General features: G+C 36.3%; 2 protein-coding genes across 3 annotated transcripts in view; both read left to right on the top strand.

The window, feature by feature from the left end:
* The first annotated feature begins 343 nt into the window (after positions 1-343).
* Positions 344-24201, top strand: part of LOC120420958 (galactokinase-like) — a 99305-nt gene continuing 75447 nt past the window's right edge. Inside the window, exon 1 of one of the 2 annotated variants that reach the window (XM_039584091.2) lies at positions 344-495. The gene's annotated coding sequence lies outside the window, so the exon portion shown is untranslated. The remainder of the gene's footprint in view (positions 496-24201) is intronic. The other variant, XM_039584092.2, reaches the window with a different exon arrangement.
* On the top strand, positions 14865-20693 carry LOC120420957 (piggyBac transposable element-derived protein 4-like). Its single transcript, XM_039584089.1, has 4 exons — positions 14865-15708; positions 15774-16150; positions 16203-16259; positions 20532-20693. The coding sequence occupies exons 1-4, from the start codon at positions 14865-14867 to the stop codon at positions 20691-20693; spliced, it is 1440 nt and encodes a 479-aa protein (XP_039440023.1).

Below are 24201 nucleotides of genomic sequence, written 5' to 3'. Positions count from 1 at the left end.
GGAGCTTGTTGTTGATTTTGACCTTTTTGAAATTGGAAAAGTTTTGTTCTGTCAAAAATCTCAAATTGCATTTTAAAATCAAACTAGTTACAAATGTGAGTATTGGGGTGATCCAGGGGAGGGAGGATTAAGAAAACCTAAATTTTCATAAAAGTGGAATCTTTCTTGGGAAACTTATAGTTAAATTTCAAGAACAGTTACAAAGACACTGCTGAGTTGCAATGCCTTGCAAATGTTTTTGTTTTGTTTTATAAGAATAAATCTTTGAATTGGCTCCAGTTCCTCCATCGATTGCAGGTCGCACGAGAGGTTATCACCGGATTGAAACAAAACCTCAAACAAAATCAACTGATAACGGGGCAGATTTTTCCGAGTCGCACCTCCTTGCCCAAGGGGCCAGAACTCGCTTCAGTTTAATTTAGTCCGTGAATCATTTCGGTGTACCGTTGTTAGTGTCTCCCAAGAACTTGCGTTCCACCGAAACTGTCACCACCGGTAAGTACCGTACCGCTGAAGATTTGAGAACCGTGATAGTTCATAAATCCGCCATGTACACTCCGAAAGAAACCTAGGTGGAGAACCAGCCAAGTGGAAGGTTCTTGAAACGAGATAGTAAAAAAACTAATTTGTGCCAACCGAGGTGGAATGTGGGATGTGCTCTGATTCTACCCAAGGAGATAGTTTTGGGAACCATTCTTTTCCCTCCCCTAGCTAAGATTTGGTGTACGTTATACAAAAATTAAATCTTGGGATAATTCACCTAACAGTGCAAACTCTCGCTTGATTCCAACGATTTTGACAGTTTGGTTACCTCTTCCGCGACAAGAAACATTCAGCAAACAATGTGGGAGATTTTCGGGCACAGACAAGATCGTTTTCAGTTTCACGCTCGGTGCACTTTTATTCAAAATGCCGGCAACCAAGTGTGACAGAATAATTGTTCTAATACATGCATTTCTTAACTTTTCGCCGTTTCGTACCTCCGTTTTCACGCGTGGCAAATGAAAAGGGCGTAGCAGAAATTTTGACAACTTTCAGCAAAGTGACGTTTACGCCCTCCCAACAAACCCCGTCGTCCATTGTTAGAGAAAAAAGTATCCTTTGTTTGCTAAACCGACTGGTCTTCTTTCTTCGACAAACACACGTTCACATTGTTGAACGAGCAGCAGTACAAAGATGGCAGCACTGTACATTGGCTCGTGTTGCTCGTTATAACTCTGCTGCTCGAGATAGGACGCGTGGTGAAGCATCCCGCATAAAAATGTATGATGATTTGCACTGTTAAAACCATCCAATCAAAATACATATTATAATATTTATGGTAAGTTTATTGTTGACTTTTTCGAACTTTACTGGAATGGCGATGAAGCTAATATACAATTCATGGTTACAGCTAATTGGAAGGTTTTGTTATTGGAAATGTTATAAATGGAAACAATAAAACTATCGTAAAATTCATGAATACAGCAAATATTATGGTTTTTGTATTGGAAATCTCATAATGCATTTTTTCCAATTCTTTGTTACATTACGTTCATTGTAATGTTATAGTTGCGTAGTGTGAACTTTTTTTAACGATTTTTTTTAAATAATTTGAATCATGTGATAAAAGTATTTAAAACGAGTTATATTTTAAATACAAAACTTCACAAACGATTTTGTGAAAAGCTCAAATCAAATCAAATCAAATTATTTTAAAAACTTAAGCATTAAAACATTAATTATTAAACTGTTCCCACACAAAAAAAATAAAATATTAATTTATTAATATATTGATATATTAATATATTAATATATTAAAATATCAAAACATTAAAATATTAAAATATTTAAATATTACAATATCAAAAAATTAAAATATTAATATATTAATATATTAAAATAATAAAATATTAAAATATTAAAATTTAAAAATTTAAAAATATTAAAATATTAAAATATTAAAATATTAAAATTTAAACATTCAAACATTCAAACATTTAAACATTTAAACATTTAAACATTTAAACATTTAAACATTTAAACATTTAAACATTTAAACATTTAAACATTTAAACATTTAAACATTTAAACATTTAAACATTTAAACATTTAAACATTTAAACATTTAAACATTTAAACATTTAAACATTTAAACATTTAAACATTTAAACATTTAAACATTTAAACATTTAAACATTTAAACATTTAAACATTTAAACATTTAAACATTTAAACATTTAAACATTTAAACATTTAAACAATTAAACATTTAAACATTTAAACGTTTAAATATTTAAACATTTAAACATTTAAACATTTAAACATTTAAACATTTAAACATTTAAACATTTAAACATTTTAACATTTTAACATTTTTACTTAAAAATAGAAAAGGCATAAAATAATAAGGATCCCAAAACGAACACACCATGACACCTGCGTCGTCGCCTGAACCGTACGACGCTCCCAAACGAACGCACCATGGTTGAGCGGGTTGAGCAAGCTGTCAAATTTTTTCACTCGCGATGCGTGTTCGATCCTGTTTGTGTTGGTCGCAGTTTCAAAAGTTTTAATCGAAATGAAATCGCGTGTGCTTGTGAAAAACCAAACTCCCGGCGTCAAATCTACCGGGTGACTGATCCGGGAGTGAGAAGAGGATTAGTGTCAGCAACTTTTGGTGAGTATTTGGACCGGTGAAGAACATTAATGCGTCCGCAATTTGGGGCAGATTCCGTCGCCATCGTCGTCGTCGTTTGAAGTAGGTACGTGTGTTTTGGTACTTCTTCCGGACCGGTTTGGAAGAAGTTACCAGATGCGTCCGGAATTTGTGCCAGATTCTGTTGTCGTCGTCCTTCTGGACCAGTTTGGATAAAAATTGCCAGATGCGTCCAGGATTTGTGCCAGATTCCGTCGTCGGTCGTGTGTGGGTGCGTGTGTTTTTGAACTTCTTCCGGTTCCAAAGAAGTTGGCAATCGCGTCCGAGATTTGTGCATCGTCATCGCCGACGTTTGTAGTGTTTGTGTGTGGTTATGTTTTGGAATTTTTTCCGAAACGGTTTGAAAGAAGTTGCCGGTCGCGTCCGATTGTTTATGCCGCTCACACGTTCCGTCGTCGTCGTTTGAAGTGTATCCAGCCCCATTTTTATAGCCCTCTTAGGAAATACCTTTTTTCTTTTTTACAGGATCCTCAATCGTCAACGAATCGGAAGAGCTCCGGGATGTAAATATCAGGCGTTTCGTGAAATTTGGATATGGCGGAATCCCTCCTGCAGCAGCAGCAGATGTTTGTCATGGTCTGATGCACTAAGTGATTTGTTTAAATTTTCAAGATTCTTCCCGCAAACGTCAAACCATAAAAAAATATTGCCGGATCTTTTCTGGAAGAGATTCGGCACCAGTTTGTACTGATTTGACGTTTGCTGAGGGTGTCGAAAAGTTTGACTAAGTCAACTGCTTGCAAAAAAAAAACAATGGTCTGCTTGGGTAACTTTCTTAAGTTTATTTTGTGTGTGTTTTTTTTTCTTTTACAGGAGGCATTTGCAACGGTGCGGAGCTATTTGATTACGGGACACGGAAGCTTGATCAACGAAATGTAGAATTCAAAAATTAAGATATCTTAGATTTTGAAATTTAGCAATTTAAACATTTGAAAATTATACATTTAAATATTTTTTTCAAAACTTGAAAAAAGAAAATTTAAAAATTTAAAACAAATTTAAATTCTACAATTTCAAAACTCCCAAATCCTGAAAATATAAAATTAAAAAAACGAAGGTGTAAAAAATTAAATTAGAAACTGTGGGTTCAAAAATTCAAATACAGTCTGCATTAGATTTGATAATTTGAGAAATTTAAAATAAAGGGCTTAAATAAATTTTAAATTTAATAACCAAAGTTTTTGTTTAAATATCTAGAATAAAAGCATTTAAGAATCTCAGAACAGAATTTGAGAATTTTGATCTGGGGGGTGAATAGAGCGGTTCAAAATCGGAACCGTTTTGAACTGCAAAGCGGAACCATTTTACTGTTCGCCAGAAGCAGCAAGTATTGTAATCATTCATTAGGGAAATTATTGTAAAAACCAAATATGGTTTGTTGATTTTCTTTTTCTTTTGATATAGCGAACCTTTTGTAATTATTCTCGGAATCACCATAACCATTACCAGTAAAGTCGTCGTAGAGCCATTCTTTCTCCAATGAACCCACTTCCTACTGGCTAATTCCCTTTTCAGCGCTCTTCCGGAGGTCGTCTCCAACAATTGATTCCGCCCGAATTGTGGGCACGATTCGCTTTTTCTAGTACAAAACGTTATTTATTAAGACTTGTACTTTGTCTCAAAATGGGCACTGTACTTCCTAGAGCTCTTGCTTACATTTTGTTCCAAACCGACTTCGCAAAACTTCACCCACTTCTGACGCAGTTATTTGTATTCCGAAAACTTGGAAAAAAATGCGCACAGAAGATTTCAAAACAAATTATTCAAGTGCAAAGAAAAAGTCACACTTGTGCTCATTCGAAAATCACGTTACGCATTCTCTCGTCTCATCCCCCAGATTTTGATTATTTAAATTATGATTTTTCTTAACTTAATTGTCTTCTCATTTATTAACACTAACAATACCAGCAAATCAATCCGGAGTCTCCAGTCGACAAAAGGTATCGGCGGACAGACTGAACACACCACGGCATCACCCACTCGAGGGGGAACAGGAACCGGTCTCGATCGAGGGTTTCAAACGGAATCGAAAGCGAACCCGCATAAAGATTTCTGATGAACTTACAGTAAATTTTAACGTTACAAAACGATAAAATATATTGTCATTTTGACAGTGTTTTAACAGTAGACAGCATCGTTTTTTAAGATAATTTGCGTCGTATTTTGGGATTTTACCATAAAAAAGGGGGGTTGTTATGCACCGGTACCATAAAAAATTCAAAATTTTTCCATACATTTTTTTACCAAATACGACGCATTTTACTGTTAATCTAATGTTGCATTTTTCATCCAAAAACTCGTCCTGACTATAGAAAACACCATACATTATTAATAAAAACAGCAAGCATTACAATGCATTGCACAGTCAATATACAGTTCTTCATGGTTTTTTATCTAGTAAATGATGCGGTAAAAACTATATGCGGACAATAAAACTAATAAGCATTACAATTAATTACACAGTAAAATTATAATTCTTTATGGTTTATTCCGCACTAAATGCTACTGTGAAAATTATATTCGGACATTAAAATAAATAGTAAATAAATTAAATTTTAAAGTAGTTTTATTGTTATTCATAGTATGTTATTTATATCCAACATTGAACCACTTTGTTTATTTGTTCATGAATTGTTAACGCCTTCTTCAGCTTTTTGCAAATCGCCAAAAGGAATCCCACCACGACGTTTTCTTTCGCTTTCGATTCCGTTTGAAACCCTCGATCGAGACCGGTTCCTGTTCCCCCTCGAGTGGGTGATGCCGTGGTGTGTTCAGTCTGTCCGCCGATACCTTTTGTCGACTGGAGACTCCGGATTGATTTGCTGGTATTGTTAGTGTTAATAAATGAGAAGACAATTAAGTTAAGAAAAATCATAATTTAAATAATCAAAATCTGGGGGATGAGACGAGAGAATGCGTAACGTGATTTTCGAATGAGCACAAGTGTGACTTTTTCTTTGCACTTGAATAATTTGTTTTGAAATCTTCTGTGCGCATTTTTTTCCAAGTTTTCGGAATACAAATAACTGCGTCAGAAGTGGGTGAAGTTTTGCGAAGTCGGTTTGGAACAAAATGTAAGCAAGAGCTCTAGGAAGTACAGTGCCCATTTTGAGACAAAGTACAAGTCTTAATAAATAACGTTTTGTACTAGAAAAAGCGAATCGTGCCCACAATTCGGGCGGAATCAATTGTTGGAGACGACCTCCGGAAGAGCGCTGAAAAGGGAATTAGCCAGTAGGAAGTGGGTTCATTGGAGAAAGAATGGCTCTACGACGACTTTACTGGTAATGGTTATGGTGATTCCGAGAATAATTACAAAAGGTTCGCTATATCAAAAGAAAAAGAAAATCAACAAACCATATTTGGTTTTTACAATAATTTCCCTAATGAATGATTACAATACTTGCTGCTTCTGGCGAACAGTAAAATGGTTCCGCTTTGCAGTTCAAAACGGTTCCGATTTTGAACCGCTCTATTCACCCCCCAGATCAAAATTCTCAAATTCTGTTCTGAGATTCTTAAATGCTTTTATTCTAGATATTTAAACAAAAACTTTGGTTATTAAATTTAAAATTTATTTAAGCCCTTTATTTTAAATTTCTCAAATTATCAAATCTAATGCAGACTGTATTTGAATTTTTGAACCCACAGTTTCTAATTTAATTTTTTACACCTTCGTTTTTTTAATTTTATATTTTCAGGATTTGGGAGTTTTGAAATTGTAGAATTTAAATTTGTTTTAAATTTTTAAATTTTCTTTTTTCAAGTTTTGAAAAAAATATTTAAATGTATAATTTTCAAATGTTTAAATTGCTAAATTTCAAAATCTAAGATATCTTAATTTTTGAATTCTACATTTCGTTGATCAAGCTTCCGTGTCCCGTAATCAAATAGCTCCGCACCGTTGCAAATGCCTCCTGTAAAAGAAAAAAAACACACACAAAATAAACTTAAGAAAGTTACCCAAGCAGACCATTGTTTTTTTTTTGCAAGCAGTTGACTTAGTCAAACTTTTCGACACCCTCAGCAAACGTCAAATCAGTACAAACTGGTGCCGAATCTCTTCCAGAAAAGATCCGGCAATATTTTTTTATGGTTTGACGTTTGCGGGAAGAATCTTGAAAATTTAAACAAATCACTTAGTGCATCAGACCATGACAAACATCTGCTGCTGCTGCAGGAGGGATTCCGCCATATCCAAATTTCACGAAACGCCTGATATTTACATCCCGGAGCTCTTCCGATTCGTTGACGATTGAGGATCCTGTAAAAAAGAAAAAAGGTATTTCCTAAGAGGGCTATAAAAATGGGGCTGGATACACTTCAAACGACGACGACGGAACGTGTGAGCGGCATAAACAATCGGACGCGACCGGCAACTTCTTTCAAACCGTTTCGGAAAAAATTCCAAAACATAACCACACACAAACACTACAAACGTCGGCGATGACGATGCACAAATCTCGGACGCGATTGCCAACTTCTTTGGAACCGGAAGAAGTTCAAAAACACACGCACCCACACACGACCGACGACGGAATCTGGCACAAATCCTGGACGCATCTGGCAATTTTTATCCAAACTGGTCCAGAAGGACGACGACAACAGAATCTGGCACAAATTCCGGACGCATCTGGTAACTTCTTCCAAACCGGTCCGGAAGAAGTACCAAAACACACGTACCTACTTCAAACGACGACGACGATGGCGACGGAATCTGCCCCAAATTGCGGACGCATTAATGTTCTTCACCGGTCCAAATACTCACCAAAAGTTGCTGACACTAATCCTCTTCTCACTCCCGGATCAGTCACCCGGTAGATTTGACGCCGGGAGTTTGGTTTTTCACAAGCACACGCGATTTCATTTCGATTAAAACTTTTGAAACTGCGACCAACACAAACAGGATCGAACACGCATCGCGAGTGAAAAAATTTGACAGCTTGCTCAACCCGCTCAACCATGGTGCGTTCGTTTGGGAGCGTCGTACGGTTCAGGCGACGACGCAGGTGTCATGGTGTGTTCGTTTTGGGATCCTTATTATTTTATGCCTTTTCTATTTTTAAGTAAAAATGTTAAAATGTTAAAATGTTTAAATGTTTAAATGTTTAAATGTTTAAATGTTTAAATGTTTAAATGTTTAAATGTTTAAATATTTAAACGTTTAAATGTTTAAATGTTTAATTGTTTAAATGTTTAAATGTTTAAATGTTTAAATGTTTAAATGTTTAAATGTTTAAATGTTTAAATGTTTAAATGTTTAAATGTTTAAATGTTTAAATGTTTAAATGTTTAAATGTTTAAATGTTTAAATGTTTAAATGTTTAAATGTTTAAATGTTTAAATGTTTAAATGTTTAAATGTTTAAATGTTTAAATGTTTAAATGTTTAAATGTTTAAATGTTTAAATGTTTAAATGTTTAAATGTTTAAATGTTTAAATGTTTAAATGTTTGAATGTTTGAATGTTTAAATTTTAATATTTTAATATTTTAATATTTTAATATTTTTAAATTTTTAAATTTTAATATTTTAATATTTTATTATTTTAATATATTAATATATTAATATTTTAATTTTTTGATATTGTAATATTTAAATATTTTAATATTTTAATGTTTTGATATTTTAATATATTAATATATTAATATATCAATATATTAATAAATTAATATTTTATTTTTTTTGTGTGGGAACAGTTTAATAATTAATGTTTTAATGCTTAAGTTTTTAAAATAATTTGATTTGATTTGATTTGAGCTTTTCACAAAATCGTTTGTGAAGTTTTGTATTTAAAATATAACTCGTTTTAAATACTTTTATCACATGATTCAAATTATTTAAAAAAAATCGTTAAAAAAAGTTCACACTACGCAACTATAACATTACAATGAACGTAATGTAACAAAGAATTGGAAAAAATGCATTATGAGATTTCCAATACAAAAACCATAATATTTGCTGTATTCATGAATTTTACGATAGTTTTATTGTTTCCATTTATAACATTTCCAATAACAAAACCTTCCAATTAGCTGTAACCATGAATTGTATATTAGCTTCATCGCCATTCCAGTAAAGTTCGAAAAAGTCAACAATAAACTTACCATAAATATTATAATATGTATTTTGATTGGATGGTTTTAACAGTGCAAATCATCATACATTTTTATGCGGGAAAGAAAACGTCGTGGTGGGATTCCTTTTGGCGATTTGCAAAAAGCTGAAGAAGGCGTTAACAATTCATGAACAAATAAACAAAGTGGTTCAATGTTGGATATAAATAACATACTATGAATAACAATAAAACTACTTTAAAATTTAATTTATTTACTATTTATTTTAATGTCCGAATATAATTTTCACAGTAGCATTTAGTGCGGAATAAACCATAAAGAATTATAATTTTACTGTGTAATTAATTGTAATGCTTATTAGTTTTATTGTCCGCATATAGTTTTTACCGCATCATTTACTAGATAAAAAACCATGAAGAACTGTATATTGACTGTGCAATGCATTGTAATGCTTGCTGTTTTTATTAATAATGTATGGTGTTTTCTATAGTCAGGACGAGTTTTTGGATGAAAAATGCAACATTAGATTAACAGTAAAATGCGTCGTATTTGGTAAAAAAATGTATGGAAAAATTTTGAATTTTTTATGGTACCGGTGCATAACAACCCCCCTTTTTTATGGTAAAATCCCAAAATACGACGCAAATTATCTTAAAAAACGATGCTGTCTACTGTTAAAACACTGTCAAAATGACAATATATTTTATCGTTTTGTAACGTTAAAATTTACTGTAAGTTCATCAGAAATCTTTATGCGGGATAGCAAAAAGGTCATTAGAAGAACAGTGCGATCATCGTTATTAGCTGGGAGTGGGAATGTGTTTTTGTTTGAATGTGATAATGTGTGTGTGTGTGTTCTGTCTGTGACCTGTGGCAGCAAACACATAAAAAGTCACAGTGTTGTTTGTTGTCATGTATTTTTTTTTTGGTTTTTGCTCAACGATTGAGTGGGGTTCTTAATGATGTTATTGGTTCCATTTCTTTAAGGGAGCGTACTTTAATTACGTAACGAAATTTTGGGATTTTTAACCTCGTTCCCCCTCTTAATCAACGTGATAGTGCTTTCTTTTCGCAACGCCTTTTTAGTCGAAACAGAAGATATGCACGCAAGTGTTGTCACTGCTGCTTCTAATGAAAAAAAAAAAAAAATAAAAAAAAACTATTAGGGGAACAGCATCTAATTCCAGCGTGCCTCTTATGTTGCCATATCAGCACTTTGACATTCAATTACAGCTCATAAAAAGCGTTTTCAACTGAAATCGAGTGGTAAATTGCTCAATAAGAAGTGGGCATGCAAATCAAAAGTTTTGCAAAATTATATGTTCAAATAGTGAAAATCAGCAAATTGGATGGAGTTAGGAGCGAGTGCTTAACCGGCCAAACATACGAGAATTTCCCGTAAACTAAGTGATTTATTAAATACATTCGCCACCTGAAGCAAAGTTGCAATTTTGATCAACATTGTGTAAACCCGTATATTTATGTTTGGCCATTAGGGTGACCTATGCCGTGTTAGAGTGGTCCGAAAAATGGCCATTTTCGTCAATTTTCGCAAAAACCACATTTTTCAAAAAATCTTAACTTTTGAAGGTCTTGGGACCAAAGAGCTTATGTCTTAAAGTATTTTTATCGGACTCCCCGGAAAATTTTACATAAAATATCTGAAATTGTGCAGTTGTTTTCAAAATTCTGAGATACGATTTTTGAAAATAAAAACTGAGTTTTTCGACGCGCCGCGCTTATAAACGGAAAAATGACGATAACATGTATAGGTTATCGCTTAAATTTTAAACTTATCGCAGTTTAAGTAACATCGTTTTCGTCGAAAAACACACTTTTTATTTTCAAAAAATCGTATCTCGGAAAATTGAAAACATAACTTCACAATTTTTCGATATTTTATGTAAATTTTCCGGGGAATCCGATAATAATATTTTTAGACATTGGCTCTTGGGTCCCGAGACCTTCAAAACAGCTTTTTAAGTTTTCATTCGACCTTTTTATATGTTAGGCTAGATTTTTGAAACTTCATACTATTTGCTTTGAAAGGCCAACTTATCACCTTTCATTTGCGTACAAGACAGCTAAAATCGGTTGAAATGGCGGGGAGTTAGGATTTTTGAAAAATGTTGTTTTTGCGAAAATAGACGAAAATTGCAATTTTCGGCCACCCTAACACGGTGTTGGTCACCCTAATGGTCTAATAAAAAAATACTGTTTTAATTATTTTGGCCAAGGAACCGCCAGATTTTTTTTCAAATCATGCTGTTTTCGTGGGGAATTGCTGTATAAAAGTTTTTGTTTAAAGACCATATTTAATGTCCAAACAAATATTTTTGGCAAAACTTGTTAAGTAAATTCGAAAAATTAAAAATAATTGCAAATTTGGCTATGATTGCTGTTTTTATAAAGTTAGATGATTTTACAAATGGCGCGATCTATGATTTATTATTTTACCATGCAGCATAATTTGAATTTTTATTGTCTTACTATTGCCAAAGTTTAGTAGATTTTATTGTTTTTTTCTTTCATTATTGATGGTCTAGATATTCTTAAAGCAAAATCGGATTTTTCAAATGGACTTGTCATTTCCACCTGCCCGGGATATAGTGCTTTTGTCCTTTATTTTTTACTTAAAGTTCAATTCAAAGATTTGGTGTTCCTTGCAACTATTTCCTTTTCATTAACCGCTTGGTAACAGAAGGTTCTTCAAATGCAATTAAACAAAAATTAGGGAAAATTTGGTCAAAAAACCTAGTGAGATCGATTTAACTTAAAACATTTGAGTAAAATAAAAAAGTAGATTCTTTCAAAAATAATACAAAAATTTTTGCGCGTTTTGAACATGCACCTCAAAAAAATATTTTTTTACTTTTGTTATAAAAAGTTGATCTTTTTAACCCTTACAGTCCGAACGTCTGATGCGAGATACCGAAAAAACCTTTAAAAAGCTGTATCTTTGGCCTGTTTCGACCAAATAATCCCGTTTACCCCTCAAAAGAACCGGACAAATCTCTTTTTTCAGAATCTATAAAGACATCCGGAATTGGTCACTTGGCCACGGAGATATTCCGGAACCTACTGGGGTAGGTTTTTGTCTGGGTATTCAACCCAATCTACAAGTGATGGTTATAATCATACATTCTTTATAAAAACAATCCAAATTTGCTCCAAGACCTATTCGGGACATATTTCGCATATTCCTTTGGTCCCGGACCACTGGATTTGAATTGGCCACCCTTCCGGAACCGACCACAGAGGAACTGATGGCGAACTCTAAATCAAGTCTAATACGGCTACCGACATGTCAAACAACACTGATTTTGACTCAGCAGTTCAGAATTGACATCCAAAGTATGATTTGGGTCGATTTGGCCATTTTGGAATCGACCGGGAACATCCGTAACATGGTTCCGGTGGACCGTTTTTGGAAACATCCCAAGTATGCCTTCCGACATGTCAAACAACACTGATTTTGACTCAGCAGTTCAGAATTGACATCCAAAGTATGATTTGGGTCCATTTGGCCATTTTGGAATCGACCGGGAACATCCGTAACATGGTTCCGGTGGACCGTTTTTGGAAACATCTCAAGTATGCCTTCCGACATGTCAAACAACACTGATTTTGACTCAGCAGTTCAGAATTGACATCCAAAGTATGATTTGGGTCGATTTGGCCATTTTGGAATCGACCGGGAACATCCGTAACATGGTTCCGGTGGACCGTTTTTGGAAACATCCCAAGTATGCCTTCCGACATGTCAAACAACACTGATTTTGACTCAGCAGTTCAGAATTGACATCCAAAGTATGATTTGGGTCGATTTGGCCATTTTGGAATCGACCGGGAACATCCGTAACATGGTTCCGGTGGACCGTTTTTGGAAACATCCCAAGTATGCCTTCCGACATGTCAAACAACACTGATTTTGACTCAGCAGTTCAGAATTGACATCCAAAGTATGATTTGGGTCCATTTGGCCATTTTGGAATCGACCGGGAACATCCGTAACATGGTTCCGGTGGACCGTTTTTGGAAACATCCCAAGTATGCCTTCCGACATGTCAAACAACACTGATTTTGACTCAGCAGTTCAGAATTGACATCCAAAGTATGATTTGGGTCGATTTGGCCATTTTGGAATCGACCGGGAACATCCGTAACATGGTTCCAGTGGACCGTTTTTGGAAACATCCCAAGTATGCCTTCCGACATGTCAAACAACACTGATTTTGACTCAGCAGTTCAGAATTGACATCCAAAGTATGGTTTGGGTCCATTTGGCCATTTTGGAATCGACCGGGAACATCCGTAACATGGTTCCGGTGGACCGTTTTTGGAAACATCCCAAGTATGCCTTCCGACATGTCAAACAACACTGATTTTGACTCAGCAGTTCAGAATTGACATCCAAAGTATGATTTGGGTCCATTTGGCCATTTTGGAATCGACCGGGAACATCCGTAACATGGTTCCGGTGGACCGTTTTTGGAAACATCCCAAGTATGCCTTCCGACATGTCAAACAACACTGATTTTGACTCAGCAGTTCAGAATTGACATCCAAAGTATGATTTGGGTCGATTTGGCCATTTTGGAATCGACCGGGAACATCCGTAACATGGTTCCAGTGGACCGTTTTTGGAAACATCCCAAGTATGCCTTCCGACATGTCAAACAACACTGATTTTGACTCAGCAGTTCAGAATTGACATCCAAAGTATGGTTTGGGTCCATTTGGCCATTTTGGAATCGACCGGGAACATCCGTAACATGGTTCCGGTGGACCGTTTTTGGAAACATCTCAAGTATGCCTTCCGACATGTCAAACAACACTGATTTTGACTCAGCAGTTCAGAATTGACATCCAAAGTATGATTTGGGTCGATTTGGCCATTTTGGAATCGACCGGGAACATCCGTAACATGGTTCCGGTGGACCGTTTTTGGAAACATCTCAAGTATGCCTTCCGACATGTCAAACAACACTGATTTTGACTCAGCAGTTCAGAATTGACATCCAAAGTATGATTTGGGTCGATTTGGCCATTTTGGAATCGACCGGGAACATCCGTAACATGGTTCCAGTGGACCGTTTTTGGAAACATCCCAAGTATGCCTTCCGACATGTCAAACAACACTGATTTTGACTCAGCAGTTCAGAATTGACATCCAAAGTATGATTTGGGTCCATTTGGCCATTTTGGAATCGACCGGGAACATCCGTAACATGGTTCCGGTGGACCGTTTTTTGAAACATCCCAAGTATGCCTTCCGACATGTCAAACAACACTGATTTTGACTCAGCAGTTCAGAATTGACATCCAAAGTATGATTTGGGTCGATTTGGCCATTTTGGAATCGACCGGGAACATCCGTAACATGGTTCCAGTGGACCGTTTTTGGAAACATCCCAAGTATGCCTTCCGACATGTCAAACAACACTGATTTTGACTCAGCAGTTCAGAATTGACATCCAAAGTATGATTTGGGTCCATTTGGCCATTTTGGAATCGACCGGGAACATCCGTAACATGGTTCCGGTGGACCGTTTTTGGAAACATCCCAAGTATGCCTTCCGACATGTCAAACAACACTGATTTTGACTCAGCAGTTCAGAATTGACATCCAAAGTATGATTTGGGTCCATTTGGCCATTTTGGAATCGACCGGGAACATCCGTAACATGGTTCCGGTGGACCGTTTTTGGAAACATCCCAACATGGTTCATTTCTGAAAGAAACGGAATCAACTGGGGTACATGTAACGTCTGATTTCTTTGAAAAAGTGTCAGCACGAACAAAAACTGCGAATAAGAAAAAAAAGAGCACAGTTTTTCCTCTATGAATGGTATCAAAAGAGTATGTACGAATCATCCCACCGAATTTATTGTTTGGCGCATTCGTAAAACTTTCATTGAAAACTTGCTCAGAGTGTATTGAACATGTAGTTGTAAAACCGTAGTCAATAGTTCAACCGTGTTTACGTGTATTAGTGTAATTCAAATCAATGCTTGGTTTTTAGCGCCAAAATGAGAAGTGTCAATCTGAATTTAGAGTTTTATTGAAGGCGACATCCGGCTAGTGGATATGGATTACGGCAGCGATTCAGACGGGGAAATTCCAGACTACGACATCGACGACGAAATTGACGAACCATTTCCGTGGGATTTAGAATCCGATCAAGAAGACAACAATGAAGAAGAAGAAGAAGAAGCAGAACGGATTTACCTCAACAAGGCGCAAGATATGGAGTGGACATCGAAGTTCCACGAGACAGGCTGGGACAAGAACCGCCAAAAGTTCTCGGAATCTGAGGGCAGCTTCAATGTCGATCCCATGAAGATTCGCACTCCCAAGGACGCATTCGTTGAGTTTGTGGACGCAGAAATGCTTGAATCTATCACAAAATACACGAATGCTGAGGCTGTTGCGGCTGGTGACTCCAAGTTCAAACCCGTATCCAGCGATGAGTTCTTGGCCTGGATGTCCTGCTCTGTGGCGGCAGGTTTGATGGGAGCCAACCACACGGGTGCACGAGCGTTATGGACAACCGACACTGTGTATGGATCAGGATTTTTCCGGTCGGTGATGAGTTTGGAGCGCTATCAGGCAATATGCAAATATGTACGATTTGACGACTCGGTCGCCCGGAGGACTCCGCGACAATATGGCGATCAGGCAAAGCCCACATACACGAAATCCGCAGACCGTCTTGCGCCGATCCGGCCGATTCTGGAACTTTTCCGAAAGAACTTTCGGGACAAATATTCACCCGGTGAAAATGTTGCAGTGGATGAACGAATTGTTAGTTTTAGAGGAAGAGTAGAGTTTCGCGTCTACAGTAAGGGAAAGCCTGATCCGTACGGCATAAAAGTGTTCGGATTATCCGATGCGGACAGTGCGTATTTTTCGACATTTGATGTTTACACCGGTAAGTAATTTATTCCATCGGTTACGTCCTACTTGTGTTCTACTCATGATTTTTGTCCTATTTAGGCAAGGTTGGAAATACCGCCGAAGTTGGCCAAGGTAAACGCGTAGTGCTGCAGCTGACGGAGCCTTATATCGGTTCAGGTCGTCGCGTGGTGTTTGATAATTTCTTCACATCGATCCCACTGTGCGAGGAGCTGGTGGAGAGGAATTTACCCTGTATTGGTACGCTCCGCAAAAATAAGCGGGAAATACCGGTGGTCGTCCAGGATGCATTGAAGGACACGGCTCGTGAGGTTGGATCTCGACTCCATGTGTACCATAGTGAACTTATGATGACGTCATACATATCTAAAAAGAACAAGCACGTGATCATGCTGTCGACGGACCCCACAGTGATTCCATCCGAGTCGATAGCGGAAGTTGGAACCGGAGCAGAAAAGGTACAATCGCCACATGTGTTATAATCGTATTCTCATGAGATAATGTTTACAGCCAGCAGTTGTAGAAATGTACAACAAGTACAAAGGAGGCGTGGATTTGACGGACCAGGTGACGAAGAAGTTCAGCTGCCAGCGTGCTACTCGGCGATGGTCAAAAGCTCTTTTTGAGAATTTGGTTGACATTGCGATACACAACGCTCATGTCATGTTCACGTGGGCAAATCCGATGGCGAAAATCACGAAGAGGGAGTTCATCGAATGGCTGGCTAAACAGATGGCGATTGCGCACGTCGAAACTCGCAGAAAAACCGTCGTTGGTCTACACACGGATGTTGTCAACCTGATGGATAACTTTTTGCTGAATTTCTCGCAAAAATATGGTCCAACTACGCGTCCAACTGCTTCTTGCAATGTGTGCAGTGTGCGCACAAATTTGCTTGTGTGCGCCAGGTGCAAATCTGCCGTATTCTGTACGACTCATTATTTGGAGAAAAAGTTCTACCGATGTGCTGATTGTTGCGATGTAACAGAAGGAGAGGTAAAACTCAAAAGTGGCATTCAGCGTTGTAATCGTTGTCAGCGACACCTTGACAAAAAAACTCCGGTTTATTGTCATAATTGTGGTGACTACATGTGTGCCCTGCACAAGAAAACTGTTGTGCACCTGAAGCTTTGTGGAACCTGCTCCACGGAAGCTTCTCCAAAACCAAAGAGCGGATGAACGGTAATAAAAAACTAAAAAAATTAAACCATATGAATGTTATAACAAATGTTGAGAAGTAATTCCAAAATGGCCAAATGGACCCAAATCATACTTTGGATGTCAATTCTGAACTGCTGAGTCAAAATCAGTGTTGTTTGACATGTCGGAAGGCATACTTGGGATATTTCCAAAAACGGTCCACCGGAACCATGTTACGGATGTTCCCGGTCGATTCCAAAATGGCCAAATGGACCCAAATCATACTTTGGATGTCAATTCTGAACTGCTGAGTCAAAATCAGTGTTGTTTGACATGTCGGAAGGCATACTTGGGATGTTTCCAAAAACGGTCCACCGGAACCATGTTACGGATGTTCCCGGTCGATTCCAAAATGGCCAAATGGACCCAAATCATACTTTGGATGTCAATTCTGAACTGCTGAGTCAAAATCAGTGTTGTTTGACATGTCGGAAGGCATACTTGGGATGTTTCCAAAAACGGTCCACCGGAACCATGTTACGGATGTTCCCGGTCGATTCCAAAATGGCCAAATCGACCCAAATCATACTTTGGATGTCAATTCTGAACTGCTGAGTCAAAATCAGTGTTGTTTGACATGTCGGAAGGCATACTTGGGATGTTTCCAAAAACGGTCCACCGGAACCATGTTACGGATGTTCCCGGTCGATTCCAAAATGGCCAAATGGACCCAAATCATACTTTGGATGTCAATTCTGAACTGCTGAGTCAAAATCAGTGTTGTTTGACATGTCGGAAGGCATACTTGAGATGTTTCCAAAAACGGTCCACCGGAACCATGTTACGGATGTTCCCGGTCGATTCCAAAATGGCCAAATCGACCCAAATCATACTTTGGATGTCAATTCTGAACTGCTGAGTCAAAATCAGTGTTGTTTGACATGTCGGTAGCCGTATTAGACTTGATTTAGAGTTCGCCATCAGTTCCTCTGTGGTCGGTTCCGGAAGGGTGGCCAATTCAAATCCAGTGGTCCGGGACCAAAGGAATATGCGAAATATGTCCCGAATAGGTCTTGGAGCAAATTTGGATTGTTTTTATAAAGAATGTATGATTATAACCATCACTTGTAGATTGGGTTGAATACCCAGACAAAAACCTACCCCAGTAGGTTCCGGAATATCTCCGTGGCCAAGTGACCAATTCCGGATGTCTTTATAGATTCTGAAAATAGAGATTTGTCCGGTTCTTTTGAGGGGTAAACGGGATTATTTGGTCGAAACAGGCCAAAGATACAGCATTTTAAAGGTTTTTTCGGTATCTCGCATCAGACGTTCGGACTGTAAGGGTTAATGACTTTTTGAAGGTGTTTATATTTATGATTCTAAAATAATGCATTATCTTTAATTCACTAGGTGGCCTATTAATATTTTTATTGATTTAATCGTTGAAAAAATCTTGGTTTTTGTTCAGTTCTTCAAACATTACCTGTTTTTGAGAGTCATTTGATTTTTTTATTTTAGAATTAAAAGATATGTTTAATGCATTTATTTTGTATACCTTTGAAAATGAGTAAATCCTCGGCTCATTTGAGTTCAATTTTTTTTAGTTTTTGCATCTATGTTTACATCAATCTTTTTCTAATTGCAATTTTGTATGTTTTTGATTCATTTCAATTGATGTGATCATGAGAGTTAATGTTGTGCCATTATCTCAAACATAAGCCACTCTTAATTTTTCAGCACCTGAAAAATTATAGAAAGTTTTATAGAAACTCAATTGAAAGTGAGAAATAAACGTATAGGTATTTCAGGAGTTTTTAAATATCTTGAACACGTCCAGTTTTTAAAGTGCATATTTTGATAGTTAACTGATTTTTTGAATGATTCTTAAAACTCGATTTTTTTATTAGGAAAAGAGTCAAAAATTCAAAATTTTAAATGCATATGAATCTCAAAAAGACTGCTTTTTGAGAGCCTTATACCCTTCTAAATTCTCGTCAAGGTTGAAAATTTGGTTCAAAAGTTACAGCGGTTTGATCAACCTACTGCGAGAAAAAAAAATCCTCAAATAAAGGTGAATGCCGATTTTGAAATATTCGCCAAGGTGATTTGTTCACAATTTTGTCTGAAATTTATTTTACAATTCATAGTCTAGCTCACAGTCGAGGTTCTACATCAAGTTTGGCATTAATTGGAAGTACCAATCAGATTGTATACTGTTTTGTTGTATTATTCCATTTTATTTCATTATAGAATTTTATTTAGCTATCTCACCCCGAGTGTGATCTTTTGAAAGGCGACTAATAATTCGACGTCGTCGTGCTATCTTGTCGCACCCGCCATTTCGACGTTTCGAGAAAAACGCGTTTTAATGTTTGACCTTGAATAAACAAAAACTAGAGCACGCAATGTAAACAATAACAAACACGTTTTGTTTGGCTGACCATTCTGAGCATTGTCCCGAAGTCTGGTTGAAGTTGGTTGCTTGAGTCCCGAGTTATAATTACAAATGTTTACGGTAGTCTAACTTGTACGTGCGTCAAACGCGTTATGACCAGAAATCCAGTTGTCGCACTTGCATCAATTTTCAGGGAGTGACAAGATAGCACGACAAGATTGACACTACTTTCATATGAAAAGTGACAAAAAATTTCGGAGCTTTTTTGGTTTTCATTGAATATCTCAGGATTGAAATCGAATGTTGGGGATTCGTGAAGGTCAAAAGATGAGGCATTGTGAGCTGCACAAAATGGCGTTCTTAACTCAATTTAGCCCAAAATGCACGTGTGACAAGTTAGCAAGACGGTGACGAATTGAACTCTGATTGATTGATTGATTTCAGTTCCTTCATTAAACCTTTAACTAGAAAAGTGATTTAAATGTACATGCTGTTAATTAAATTAGTTGACTGGGTGACAATTTTGGTGTTCCAATTGTGATGAAAAGTTAACATTATTTAATTTGATTGGACGTTCCTGGAATCAACTTGTTGTAACCACCATAAAATCGACTGATAAATGTTGGTCAAGCCATCAATAATGAATTTCTGTTGATTGATTTCATTATTAAATAATGGGAAAGCCCCTTTTCGCGGTACTGTAATGAAAACTCTCTTCAAACAAAAACACGTTGCAGGTTTGATCTATTGTGTGGTTTGCGTTGTTTTGCCCACATTTAAAATGATACTAAACAACACAAGTGAGTTCAATCTATCGGAGGCCAATTAAATCGGACACTCGCGTATTAATAACCGGCGAGTGCGCTCGCGTTCTAATTTAAATTCAATCGACTTTAATTGGGAAATGGTTGCGTGTTTTGTGGCCGCCGTCCGTGTGATAACCGTGTAAAAATGTAATAAATCCAACCTCTCTCCATGATGGGTCGCCTCCTCCACTCACAAAAGCTCACAGCTAATCAAAAACGTTGAAAAATGAAGCCTCTGGCGTCAGCACGATCTCGTTAGGGAGGCGCGTTAAGGTAGGTTTAGAATGGCTTGAGTTTGACAGTTGTCAACAGTCTGTCTGAAAAATGTCAAACTTTTGCAAAAGTTTCGAAAGTTTGATATTTTATTTTGACCTCTAAACAAATTCAGTAATTTTTAACTAATTTTCTGCATATTGTCATCAAAAAATAACGTTGATTTGATTCCTTATTAAATTAATAAAAAAATAATTTGTTTTTTTTTTGTTGATTTTAAAGCATTACACAACGCTGCACTGTGGTTACACCTTAACAACAGTTGCACAGTGCATCATCAGCCGGGATGGCCAGTGTGACCAGTCACTGGAAAATGTGCATAGTTTAAGGTTTCGCGTGCAGATGTCATCCGCCAGCCTCTGTCGGCTTTTCCCCAATCCTTGATGGGGGGGGGGGGACGTTCCAGTTAGGGTAAACTGCCTTATTTTGTACCAAGATTGATTTTTTTTAAAGCTATCTTCTTTTCTGTCAAATTGGCAGCACTGTAACTTTTAGGAATATCCAATGATCATTTATGTAAATTTTAATTGCGAAACATGAACTCGAAGTGAAAACGAACAAGGTCCCAATTAGAACCTTCTACCCTACCCACCCACCGGTTGATTCATCACGGTTGCCTTTTGTGTGTGGCGTGGCGTGGCGTGGCGCAAAACGTGAACTAATTTCAAATATATATAAATTCACTTTGATCAGTCACGTGCGTAATGAAACGACGAGCTATCACTGGTCCCATCGTTGATGACCACTTTGCGCTTGTGAGACCTGCTTGATGAAGTTGAAGGGGGTAGTGGCTGGTGAATGGAGCCGTTGACAGGTGCGCAATCCAATTACCGGGCCAGCATTAATTTGCGGAATTAACAGCAATCCAGAGATTGACCGCAGTCGCTGGTTCATGCTTTTTGCTGATTTTTTTCTGCTTGAACTTTGGTGGTTGTCGTGAAAACGAGTACAAAATGACACCGGCTTCAGCTGATGGAAATTGTAAAAAAGTTCTAAAATGCAGGCCAATTTAATAAGGTATGGGTAATTCTCCGCCAACTCCCACAGAAGTTGCCCTGACTTCTCTTCGATTTGTGTTAAACTTTGTCGTATGGAACTTTTTTTTTCCCTGATCACGAATCCAAGCTTTATTTTTTGATAACTCGTGACGGAGGGGCTGTACGACCCCTTCTATTTTTGAACATTCGAAAAACGATGTGTATTTTTCAAAAATTTCAGCCTGAAATTGTGATGGTTTAAAAACTTGGTGTGAAATGAACTTTTATGTTAAATTGGACGCCCAATTTCATGGCGAACCCAGAATTCCGAAAACGTATCGATTAATTGTAAATTCTTACGTTTTCAGCGACTTTGGTTCTCTTAACACTAAACCGAGTATTTTTATAGTCATGATTGATTGAAAAAATATGCAAATAAGGCCGATGCGAATATTTTTCAATGTTTTTGACACTCTTCTCCGGCCAGGGTTTGGCAAAAAATAAAAAAAATATAATAATTGAAATAACAAGCCATTTGCAATCATTAGTTTTTAAAAAATGTAAAATTTGACGAAAACAAAAAATTTTACAAAAAAAAACAGTACATCAACAAATTTCAAAAAATCGAAAGATTATTTGAAAAACCTTAACTTCGTCTGGTACAAATATTATCAGTTTTTGTTCAAAATTGGCTCAAAAAATTTGGGCTAAGAAAATATTTTTTTAAACAAAATAAAAATTTCAGTGGAAATTTAATTGCAATAAGCTGAATTCAATTTAAAATGCATTCCTCTGTGTTTAAAAAGCTCAAAATTATTCTTAACACAGAGGAATGCATTTTAAATTGAGAATTGAGTTCAGCTGATTACAATTAAATTTCCATTGAAATTTTTATTTGGTTTGAAAAAAATATTTTCTTTGCCCCCTAATTTTTTGGACCGATTTTGAACAAAAGCTATTGATGACCGATTTCAGATGTCGAACCAAAACACTCAGACCATTGCAAATTTCATTTTAAGTTTGAGATTTTCACTGAAAAAAAAACGTGTAAAATCGATTGTCAACTATTCAGAATGAATTGTATAACGCTAATTTATGCATTTTCAATCACAAAATACTTTTTAATATTTTAACAAATTTTGAATTTGGACAAAACTATATTTTTATGCATTCATTGAAATTTTGCTAATTTTTTATGGTAACATAACTGTAATTATGTATCAAAAATTTTGTTGTCTTAAAAGTTGAAATTTTGTTTTTTTTTATATTTTTTTACATTCAATTGCGAAGTCAAAAACATTTTTTTGAAGAAAAACATTTCTAATTTTGCAAAAAAAAAAAACAATACAAAAAACATAACTCGGCGGCAACATTTTTGTACATTCTTTTCTACGGCTCAAAAGTTGCGTTTTTGTCTTAGGAGACAATTTTTGATTTTTTTTAAATTATAAATGTGAATTATTCAAAATTGAATATTCGTAAAAAAAAAGTGAATTACTAAAACGTGAGAACAAATTGCCACTGTGCCAAATTTTTATGAATAGTCCCCATCAAGAGCTTCAACATTGTCAAAGACACAAAACCGATCATATTTTTTTCTAAATGATACAAATTTTCGATTATTTACGTACCATTTTTGTATGAGCAGCTGCCAAAATTGTATGGAGCCTTTTATGGGTGAACCAATGACACAAAATGGCTTCTTTGATCATATGAAAGGCCCCAAAAAGTTTAAGCAAATGCAAAAAATATATAAATAAATTCAATTCTGGTTTTGGTGGAGAATTGCTCCATTGAAATGAACTTTTGTAATTGGTGTTTCCAATAAAATTCGATTTTATTTTCCAAAGCGTTATAATTTTTCGAAAGTTTAATTAAAATTATGATGTTTACATGAAACTTGAAAAGCGACGAACGACATACAATAACGTTTGAAAAATGTACTTGGCTTTGAAAGCTCAAGTTTTCGTCCAATCAAGCTCACATCGCCTTGATAGTGCAAGTTTTGGCTTTTCATATATCCGTGAACCACGCTAATGGGTTATTTCAGGTCAACCAAGCACACTTTTGGACTCGACCTTCACCGATTTGAAATTAACTTGGAGGAACAGTTTATCTTACAGAGTGAAGAGAAATCTCAATACTGCCGTTGATCCGTTCTCTACTTTGATGATTTCCTAAAAAACTTTTCTTTCTTTTACTATTCACACACCGAGAAAAAAGAGTTCCCAAAATCGTGAACAAGCGTTCATGAAAATGGGGACTTCGAACAAAGTGTTCAAATCCCATGGTACGATTTTGAAAAACGTACCATCAAATTTGAACACATTGTTCGTGGTTCCCATTTTCATGAACGCTTGTTTACGATTTTGGGAACTCTTTTTTCTCCGTACATCCATTAGTCAAAAAATATGATTCTAGTTGCATTTTGTAGAAATGACAGTTGCTTTTCTCCGTACATTTTGATGATTTATCCCATACAAACTGCAAGGGCTTAGCGGAGGTCAGAATGAGCTCAAATTTGGAATTAGTCAATCTTTACTTGCAGGAGGTAGCCCCGAATAATCCTGGATTTAGACCACCCTACTATTGATACTATTAAATTATGCAAGAATCCCGAATTTTTAGACTCAATTTTGAGCAGAAACTAGCAATAGGGGAAATATACCCTTTCTCATCAAACACATATCATCGTCATATCAAGAGTTTGGTGTTCGATTTAAGCTCTAAAAATACTATTTAGGCTATAAACTTACCAGCAACAGCACCGCCTCAAGTAAGCACGCAAATTTATGCCATTTACTGGCCCAAAAGATCAAATTTAATGCACTTTTGATTATAATTTTTCATTTTGCGAGACCATTTCTCATCATTTTGGTGGCACACACATCCACACGCAAGATGAGAGCTTAACT

This window comes from Culex pipiens, chromosome 3 (genome assembly GCF_016801865.2).
Source record: "Culex pipiens pallens isolate TS chromosome 3, TS_CPP_V2, whole genome shotgun sequence".
Lineage (NCBI taxonomy): Eukaryota > Metazoa > Arthropoda > Insecta > Diptera > Culicidae > Culex > Culex pipiens.
This window is presented reverse-complemented; position numbering and strand designations above follow the sequence as displayed.

Coding starts and splice junctions, on each gene's coding strand:
- LOC120420957 (XM_039584089.1), top strand. CDS start 14,865: ATGGATTACGGCAGCGATTCAGACGGGGAAATTCCAGACTACGACATC. Junction 15,709..15,773: donor GACATTTGATGTTTACACCG/GTAAGTAATTTA, acceptor TGTCCTATTTAG/GCAAGGTTGGAAATACCGCC. Junction 16,151..16,202: donor TTGGAACCGGAGCAGAAAAG/GTACAATCGCCA, acceptor TAATGTTTACAG/CCAGCAGTTGTAGAAATGTA.